This window comes from Oncorhynchus mykiss, chromosome 13, assembly GCF_057628025.1.
Source record: "Oncorhynchus mykiss isolate SJ-2025 chromosome 13, ASM5762802v1, whole genome shotgun sequence".
Taxonomy (NCBI): Eukaryota; Metazoa; Chordata; class Actinopteri; order Salmoniformes; family Salmonidae; genus Oncorhynchus; species Oncorhynchus mykiss.
The window spans coordinates 78,676,371-78,686,370 of NC_143034.1; the positions used below are offsets into that span (position 1 = coordinate 78,676,371).

At 43.2% G+C, this 10,000-nt stretch overlaps 1 protein-coding gene across 1 annotated transcript in view; it reads left to right on the plus strand.

Moving 5' to 3' along the window:
- The window catches only part of rbfox1 (RNA binding fox-1 homolog 1), a 406,536-nt gene that overhangs the window by 342,984 nt on the left and 53,552 nt on the right, over positions 1 to 10,000 (plus strand). The window contains 3 exon segments of the mRNA XM_090197802.1: positions 2,054 to 2,197; positions 2,504 to 2,557; positions 6,692 to 6,784. Of these exon segments, the coding sequence (XP_090053928.1) occupies positions 2,054 to 2,197; positions 2,504 to 2,557; positions 6,692 to 6,784 (291 nt within the window).

Here is a 10,000-nt window from a genome sequence, read left to right on the forward strand (position 1 = left end):
TTAATCACCTAATGGCTAGAGACATCGAGGTGGTTTAATTTCCCAATCATAACGCTCTCCATCCCTGGTTTGTTTACCTCTTCACGGTGTACGTGTTATTACAGCCTGCAATTATCTAAATGGAAGTCATCTGAATAAACATGACATTTATTTCCAGTATTAATCAGTGCTTGACTTGGACTGAAATAGGTTTAGGTGCAGGAACTCTACAATACTGTATTAGATAATATTCTACAAGAGGAACAGGAGCTCTACAATACTGTTTTAGATAATATTCTATAAGAGGAACAGGAGCTCTACAATCCTGTTTTAGATAATATTCTATAAGAGGAACAGGAACTCTACAATACTGTATTAGATAATACTCTATAAGAGGAACAGGAACTCTACAATACTGTTTTAGATAATATTCTATAAGAGGAACAGGAACTCTACAATACTGTTTTAGATTATATTCTATAAGAGGAACAGGAGCTCTACAATACTGTTTTAGATAATATTCTATAAGAGGAACAGGAGCTCCTCTATACTGTTTTAGATAATATTCTATAAGAGGAACAGGAGCTCTACAATACTGTTTTAGATAATATTCTATAAGAGGAACAGGAGCTCTACAATACTGTTTTAGATAATATTCTATAAGAGGAACAGGAGCTCCTCTATACTGTTTTAGATTATATTCTATAAGAGGAACAGGAGCTCTACAATACTGTTTTAGATAATATTCTATAAGAGGAACAGGAGCTCTACAATACTGTTTTAGATAATATTCTATAAGAGGAACAGGAGCTCCTCTATACTGTTTTAGATAATATTCTATAAGAGGAACAGGAGCTCTACAATGTTTTAGATAATATTCTATAAGAGGAACAGGAATTCCACAATACTGTTTTAGATAATATTCTATAAGAGGAACAGGAACTCTACAATACTGTTTTAGATAATATTCTATAAGAGGAACAGGAACTGAAGCAGTAGTACATCTGAGATGTCGGTACGCATCTTCTAAGTGCTCCTGCCCAAGTCAGGTAGTGATATGATTGAATGATATTGTCCTATGTAGCCTCTACTGTGGGATATTTATATTTAAATGCAGTCATCTGGGTTTTCTTATTGAAGCGTCTGTTTATCCTTCTCTAGTTTGTAACTATTGGCAACTTTGCATTTGTATTCAACTTCCTTGTGACTTTATTGCTGTTCACACAGAACCAAACATCTGGATTCTAAGTTCAGCGGAGATCTTCTGTGTATATAACGTGACGCGGTACACAAAAAGGGTTCCAAAAGGGTTCTTCAGCTGGAGAGGAGAACCTTTTTTGGGTTCCTGGTAGAACCCTTTTGGTAGAACCCTTTTTTGATTCCAGGTAGTACACTTTTGGGGTTTTTGGGTAAGGGAATCTGGAACCGAAAGTGTTCTACCTGGAACCAAAAGAGTTCTACCAGTAACCAAAAAGGGTTCTTCAAAAGGTTGTCCTATGGGGACATCTGAAGAACCCTTTGAGGTTCTAGATAGCACCTTCTTGTTCTAAGTGTAGAGTGTCTGTTTCTCCCTCCCTCCCTCCCTCCCTCCCTCCCTCCCTCCCTCCCTCCCTCCCTCCCTCCCTCCCTCCCTCCCTCCCCTCTTCCTCCGTCCCTCCCCTCCCTCCCTCCCCTCCCTCCCCTCTTCCTCCGTCCCTCCCCTCCCTCCCCTACCTCCCCTTTCTCTTTCCCCCCTCCCCTCCTCCCCCCCTCCCCCCTCCCTCCCTCCCCTTTCTCTTCCCTCCCCTCCCTCCCTCCCTCCCTCCCTCCCCTCCCTCCCTCCCTCCCTCCCTCCCTCCCTCCCTCCTCCCTCCCTCCCTCCCTCCCTCCCTCCCTCCCTACCTCCCCTTCTCTTCCCTCCCCTCCTCCCCCTCCCCTCCTCCCCCCTCCCCCTCCCTCCCTCCCCCTTTCTCTTCCCTCCCCTCCTCCCCCTCCCCCTCCCTCCCCTCCCTCCCTCCCTCCCCTCCCTCCCCTTTCTCTTCCCTCCCCTCCTCCCCCCTCCCTCCTCCCCTACCTCCCTCCCTCCTCCCCACAGCAGACAGAGGAGGAGTCTCAGACAGACAGTCAGCAGCAGAGCCAGTCGTCTGACAGTTGTAACAGTAAGACTCAACCCAAGCGTCTCCATGTCTCCAACATACCCTTCAGATTCAGGGACCCAGACCTCAGGCAAATGTTTGGCGTGAGTATTACACTACAATTACTCATGTTATCCCCATAAGTGAATAATTTCCAAATGTAAAATGCTACTCCATGCTAAATGCTACTCCATGCTAAATGCTACTCCATGCTACTCCATGCTAAATGCTACTCCATGCTAAATGCTATTCCATGCTACTCCATGCTAAATGCTACTCCATGCTAATCCATGCTAAATGCTACTCCATGCTACTCCATGATAAATGCTACTCCATATGCTGTACCACTGAACAATCCTGCGTTAAAGAATGTCATTGACTCTGGCTTTGTTTTCTGTCTTTCCTTCCAGCAATTTGGTCAAATTTTAGACGTTGAAATCATTTTTAACGAGCGGGGCTCTAAGGTAGGTGATGTGTTGTGTTTCTCTTCTGCATGGTAGTTGTTAGAGGAAGCTTGAGGTTAGAGATGTTTTAGAGGAAGCTAGAGGTTAAATAGATGTGTTAGAGGAAGCTAGAGGATAGAGATGTGTTTTAGAGGAAGCTAGAGGTTAGAGATGTTTTAGAGGAAGCTAGAGGATATAGATGTGTTAGAGGAAGCTAGAGGTTAGAGATGTGTTTTAGAGGAAGCTAGAGGTTAGAGATGTTTTAGAGGAAGCTAGAGGATATAGATGTGTTAGAGGAAGCTAGAGGTTAGAGATGTGTGTTAGAGGAAGCTAGAGGTTAGAGATGTGTTTTAGAGGAAGCTAGAGGATAGAGATGTGTTAGAGGAAGCTAGAGGTTAGAGATGTGTTTTAGAGGAAGCTAGAGGATATAGATGTGTTAGAGGAAGCTAGAGGTTAGAGATGTGTTAGAGGAAGCTAGAGGTTAGAGATGTGTTAGAGGAAGCTAGAGGTTAGAGATGTTTTAGAGGAAGCTAGAGGTTAGAGATGTGTTAGAGGAAGCTAGAGGTTAGAGATGTTTTAGAGGAAGCTATAGGTTAGAGATGTGTGTTAGAGGAAGCTAGAGGTTAGAGATGTTTCAGAGGAAGCTAGAGGTTAGAGATGTGTGTTAGAGGAAGCTAGAGGATAGAGATGTTTTAGAGGAAGCTAGAGGATATAGATGTGTTAGAGGAAGCTAGAGGTTAGAGATGTGTTAGAGGAAGCTAGAGGATATAGATGTGTTAGAGGAAGCTAGAGGTTAGAGATGTGTTAGAGGAAGCTAGAGGTTAGAGATGTTTTAGAGTAAGCTAGAGGTTAGAGATGTGTTAGAGGAAGCTAGAGGTTAGAGATGTTTTAGAGGAAGCTAGAGGTTAGAGATGTGTTAGAGGATGCTAGAGGTTAGAGATGTTTTAGAGGAAGCTAGAGGTTAGAGATGTGTGTTAGCGGAAGCTAGAGGTTAGAGATGTTTTAGAGGAAGCTAGAGGTTAGAGATGTGTGTTAGAGGAAGCTAGAGGATAGAGATGTTTTAGAGGAAGCTAGAGGTTAGACATGTGTTAGAGGAAGCTAGAGGTTAGAGATGTGTGTTAGAGGAAGCTAGAGGTTAGAGATGTTTTAGAGGAAGCTAGAGGTTAGAGATGTGTTTTAGAGGAAGCTAGAGGATAGAGATGTGTTAGAGGAAGCTAGAGGATAGAGATGTGTTAGAGGAAGCTAGAGGCTAGGGATGTGTTTAAGAGGAAGCTAGAGGTTAGAGATGTGTTAGAGGAAGCTAGAGGTTAGAGATGTTTTAGAGGAAGCTAGAGGTTAGAGATGTGTTAGAGGAAGCTAGAGGTTAGAGATGTTTTAGAGGAAGCTAGAGGTTAGAGATGTGTTAGAGGAAGCTAGAGGTTAGAGATGCTTTAGAGGTAGCTAGAGGTTAGAGATGTGTGTTAGAGGAAGCTAGAGGTTAGAGATGTTTTAGAGGAAGCTAGAGGTTAGAGATGTGTGTTAGAGGAAGCTAGATGATAGAGATGTTTTAGAGGAAGCTAGAGGTTAGAGATGTGTGTTAGAGGAAGCTAGGGGTTATAGATGTTTTAGAGGAAGCTAGAGGTTAGAGATGTGTTTTAGAGGAAGCTAGAGGATAGAGATGTGTTAGAGGAAGCTAGAGGATAGAGATGTGTTAGATGAAGCTAGAGGCTAGGGATGTGTTTAAGAGGAAGCTATAGGTTAGATATGTTTTAGAGGAAGCTAGAGGTTAAAGAGATGTGTTAGAGGAAGCTAGAGGTTAGAGATGTGTGTTAGAGGAAGCTAGAGGTTAGAGATGTGTGTTAGAGGAAGCTAGAGGATAGAGATGTGCAAGAGGAAGCTAGAGGTTAGAGATGTGTTTAAGAGGAAGCTAGAGGTTAGAGATGTTTTAGAGGAAGCTAGAGGATAGAGATGTTTTAGAGGAAGCTAGAGGATAGAGATGTGCTAGAGGAAGCTAATGGTTAGAGATGTGTTTAAGAGGAAGCTAGAGGTTAGAGAGATGTGTTAGAGGAAGCTAGAGGCTAGAGATGTGTTAGAGGAAGCTAGAGGTTAGAGATGTTTTAGAGGAAGCTAGAGGATAGAGATGTTTTAGAGGAAGCTAGAGGTTAGAGATGTGTGTTAGAGGAAGCTAGGGGTTAGAGATGTTTTAGAGGAAGCTAGAGGTTAGAGATGTGTTTTAGAGGAAGCTAGAGGATAGAGATGTGTTAGAGGAAGCTAGAGGATAGAGATGTGTTAGATGAAGCTAGAGGCTAGGGATGTGTTTAAGAGGAAGCTATAGGTTAGATATGTTTTAGAGGAAGCTAGAGGTTAGAGATGCTTTAGAGATAGCTAGAGGTTAGAGATGTGTGTTAGAGGAAGCTAGAGGTTAGAGATGTTTTAGAGGAAGCTAGAGGTTAGAGATGTGTGTTAGAGGAAGCTAGAGGATAGAGATGTTTTAGAGGAAGCTAGAGGTTAGAGATGTGTGTTAGAGGAAGCTAGGGGTTAGAGATGTTTTAGAGGAAGCTAGAGGTTAGAGATGTGTTTTATAGGAAGCTAGAGGATAGAGATGTGTTAGAGGAAGCTAGAGGATAGAGATGTGTTAGATGAAGCTAGAGGCTAGGGATGTGTTTAAGAGGAAGCTATAGGTTAGATATGTTTTAGAGGAAGCTAGAGGTTAAAGAGATGTGTTAGAGGAAGTTAGAGGTTAGAGATGTGTGTTAGAGGAAGCTAGAGGTTAGAGATGTGTGTTAGAGGAAGCTAGAGGATAGAGATGTGCTAGAGGAAGCTAGAGGTTAGAGATGTGTTTAAGAGGAAGCTAGAGGTTAGAGATGTTTTAGAGGAAGCTTGAAGATAGAGATGTTTTAGAGGAAGCTAGAGGATAGAGATGTGCTAGAGGAAGCTAGAGGTTAGAGATGTGTTTAAGAGGAAGCTAGAGGTTAGAGAGATGTGTTAGAGGAAGCTAGAGGCTAGAGATGTGTTAGAGGAAGCTAGAGGTTAGAGATGTTTTAGAGGAAGCTAGAGGTTAGAGATGTTTTAGAGGAAGCTAGAGGATAGAGATGTGCTAGAGGAAGCTAGAGGTTAGAGATGTGTTTAAGAGGAAGCTAGAGGTTAGAGAGATGTGTTAGAGGAAGCTGGAGGCTAGAGATGTGTTAGAGGAAGCTAGAGGTTAGAGATGTGTTAGAGGAAGCTAGAGGATAGAGATGTGTTAGAGGAAGCTAGAGGTTAGAGAGATGTGTTAGAGGGAGCTAGAGGTTAGAGAGATGTGTTAGAGGAAGCTAGAGGCTAGAGATGTGTTAGAGGAAGCTAGAGGTTAGAGATGTGTTAGAGGAAGCTAGAGGCTAGAGATGTGTTAGAGGAAGCTAGAGGATAGAGATGTGTTAGAGGAAGCTAGAGGTAAGAGATGTGTTAGAGGAAGCTAGAGGATAGAGATGTGTTAGAGGAAGCTAGAGGCTAGAGATGTGTTAGAGGAAGCTAGAGGATAGAGATGTGTTAGAGGAAGCTAGAGGATAGAGATCTGTTAGAGGAAGCTAGAGGATAGAGATGTGTTAGAGGAAGCTAGAGGTTAGAGATGTGTTAGAGGAAGCTAGAGGATAGAGATGTGTTAGAGGAAGCTAGAGGATAGAGATGTGTTAGAGGAAGCTAGAGGATAGAGATGTGTTAGAGGAAGCTAGAGGATAGAGATGTGTTAGAGGAAGCTAGAGGATAGAGATGTGTGTTAGAGGAAGCTAGAGGATAGAGATGTGTTAGAGGAAGCTAGAGGATAGAGATGTGTTAGAGGAAGCTAGAGGATAGAGATGTGTGTTAGAGGAAGCTAGAGGATAGAGATGTGTTAGAGGAAGCTAGAGGATAGAGATGTGTTAGAGGAAGCTAGAGGATAGAGATGTGTTAGAGGAAGCTAGTGGTTAGAGATGTGTTAGAGGCGGGAAGATAAGGAAAACGTTTTGAAGCTGGCCTATAATAGTGTGCTTAATCTTTTTACATTTCAATGTGTTTTTCTCCTTTTACTCTACTGAACAACAGCCCAGGCTGTTTTCTGTACTGACTGGAGAAACACGAGTAATGACAGTAATAATATGAGTAATGAGTATAATAACATGAATAACATGCATGTTGTTTTCTCCCTCTCCATCCTGCATGCAGGGTTTTGGGTTCGTAACTTTCGAGCATAGTGCGGACGCTGACAGGGCGCGAGACAAATTACACGGCACGGTCGTAGAAGGCCGTAAAATAGAGGTGCATGTTACAAATACTTCCTCCTTTACCTCCTCCTCTTCCTCCTTTACCTCCTCCTCTTCCTCTTTGTCAGTGTGTGTGTGTGTGAATGTGTGTGTGCATAATGTCTGCTTCACTCCCCCCATTCCACCCTGTCCCACACGTCACCTGTCTCTCCACCTGCGTCATCACCTCCCTCCCTGAACTCTCCTCATACAGCCCCCATTTTGATTTATTGTCGGGTTTTTTGTTCATACCCATTTTAATACGTCTACAAGTTTACTGTTGTATATTTCCCAGCATTTGCTTGATTTTGTTATGACCTCATTTATTTTCAAAAGATTTGTTCAGTTGGAAGTTTGTTGTGACGTACATACAGTTGAAGTCAGAAGTTTACATACACTTAGGTTGGCGTCATTAAAACTCGTTTTTCAACGACTCCAAAAATGTATTGTTAATAAACAAACTATAGTTTTGGCAAGTCGGTTAGGACATCTACTTTGTGCATGACACAAGTCATTTTTCCAATAATCGTTTACAGGCAGATTATTTCACTTATAATTCACTGTATCACAATTCCAGTGGGTCAGAAGTTTACATACACTAAGTTGACTGTGCCTTTAAACAGCTTGGAAAATTTAAAAAAATTATGGCTTTAGAAGCTTCTGATAGGCTAATTGACATCATTTGAGTCAATTGGAGGTGTACCTGTGGATGTATTTCAAGGCCTACCTTCAAACTCAGTGCCTCTTTGCTTGACAACATGGGAAAATCATAAGAAATCAGAAAAAGACTTCAGAAAAAAATGGTATACCTCCACAAGTCTGGTTCATCCTTGGGAGAAATGTCCAAACACCTGAATGTACCACGTTCATCTGTACAAACAATAGAACGCAAGTTTAAACGCCATGGGACCACGCAGCCGTCACACCGCTCAGGAAGGAGATGCGTTCTGTCTCCTAGAGATTAACGTACTTTGGTGCGAAAAGTGCAAATCAATCCCCAGAACAACAGCAAAGGACCTTGTGAAGATGCTGGTGGAAACAGGTACAAAAGTATCTATGTCCACAGTAAAACAGGTCCTATATCAGCAAGGGAGAAGCCACTGCTCCAAAACCGTCATAAAAAAGACCGACTACGGTTTGCAACTGCACATGGGGACAAAGATCATACTTTTTGGAGAAATGTCCTCTCGTCTGATGACCATCTTTATGTTTGATGGGAAAAGGGGGAGGGGCTTGCAAGCCGAGAACGTCAACCCATCCGTGAAGCACGGGGGTGGCAGGATCATGTTGTTGGGGTGCTTTGCTGCAAGAGGGACTAGTGCACTTCACAAAATAGATGGCATCATGAGGCTGGTAAATTATGTTAAAGCTTGGTTGCATGACCCCAATCATACTTCCAAAGTTGTGGCAAAATGACTTAAGGACAACAGAGTCAAGGTATCGGAGTGGCCATCACAAAGCCCTGACCACAATCCTATAGAATATTTGTGGGCAGAACTGAAAAGTAATGTGTGAGCAAGGCGGCCTACAAACCTGACTCAGTTACACCAGCTCTGTCAGGAGGAATGGGCCAAAATTCACCCAACTTATTGTGGGAAGCTTGTGGAAGGCTACCCGAAACGTTTGACCCAAGTTAAACAATTTAAAAGCAATGCTACCAAATACTAATTGAGTGTATGTAAACTTCTGACCCACTGGGAATGTGATGAAAGAAATGAAAGCTGAAATAAATCATTCTTTCTACTATTATTCTGACATTTCACGTTTAAAATAAAGTGGTGATCCCAACTGACCTGAGACGGAATTTTTACTAGGATTAAATGTCAGGAATTGTGAAAAACTGAGTTGAAAATATTTGGCTAAGGTGTATGTAAACTTCTGACTTCAACTGTAATGTGTTTTGTCCTTTTGAAGTTAAAGGGTGCTTACAGCCAGTTCCTCAGAACGTCAGGAAGTAAACAAAGCAGTGAAGGATCATGGGTAGTGAGTGACCTCACTGCAGGGTTAGGGATATGCGGTGGCCTGTAAGTTACAAACTACAGTCCCCTATAAACAGTGGAGAAAAAAGTGAAATATATACAAGCTAAAGGGAACAATGATAGTATTTGCCAGTTAGTCTCATCCAACACTATGCTAGAAAAATTGATTTGGTTTCCATGACAACTCACAAATCCAATTCCAAGGATAAAAATATGTTTTGGGAGCCACACAGACAACTTTAGAGAACTACAGAGAGCTAAAAGAGAGAGAGGTTTTAGTGCACAGGGCAGGGTTTACCAAACTCGGTCCTCGGGACACCAAGAGCCACACAGAGAACTACAGAGAGCTAAAAGAGAGAGAGAGGTTTTAGTGCACAGGGCAGGGTTTACCAAACTCTGTCCTCGGGACACCAAGAGCCACACAGAGAACTACAGAGATCTAAAATAGAGAGAGAGGTTTTAGTGCACAGGGCAGGGTTTACCAAACTCGGTCCTCGGGACACCAAGAGCCACACAGAGAACTACAGAGAGCTAAAAGAGAGAGAGGTTTTAGTGCACAGGGCAGGGTTTACCAAACTCGGTCCTCGGGACACCAAGAGCCACACAGAGAACTACAGAGAGCTAAAAGAGAGAGAGGTTTTAGTGCACAGGGCAGGGTTTACCAAACTCGGTCCTCGGGACACCAAGAGCCACACAGAATACTACAGAGAGCTAAAAGAGAGAGAGGTTTTAGTGCGCAGGGCAGGGTTTACCAAACTCGGTCCTCGGGACACCAAGAGCCACACAGAGAACTACAGAGAGCTAAAAGAGAGAGGGGTTTTAGTGCACAGGGCAGGGTTTACCAAACTCGGTCCTCGGGACACCAAGAGCCACACAGAATACTACAGAGAGCTAAAAGAGAGAGAGGTTTTAGTGCGCAGGGCAGGGTTTACCAAACTCGGTCCTCGGGACACCAAGAGCCACACAGAGAACTACAGAGAGCTAAAAGAGAGAGAGGTTTTAGTGCACAGGGCAGGGTTTACCAAACTCGGTCCTCGGGACAACAAGAGCCACACAAAGAACTACAGAGAGCTAAAAGAGAGAGAGGTTTTAGTGCACAGGGCAGGGTTTACCAAACTCTGTCCTCGGGACACCAAGAGCCACACAGAGAACTACAGAGAACTAAAAGAGAGAGAGGTTTTAGTGCACAGGGCAGGGTTTACCAAACTCGGTCCTCGGGACACCAAGAGCCACACAGAATACTACAGAGAGCT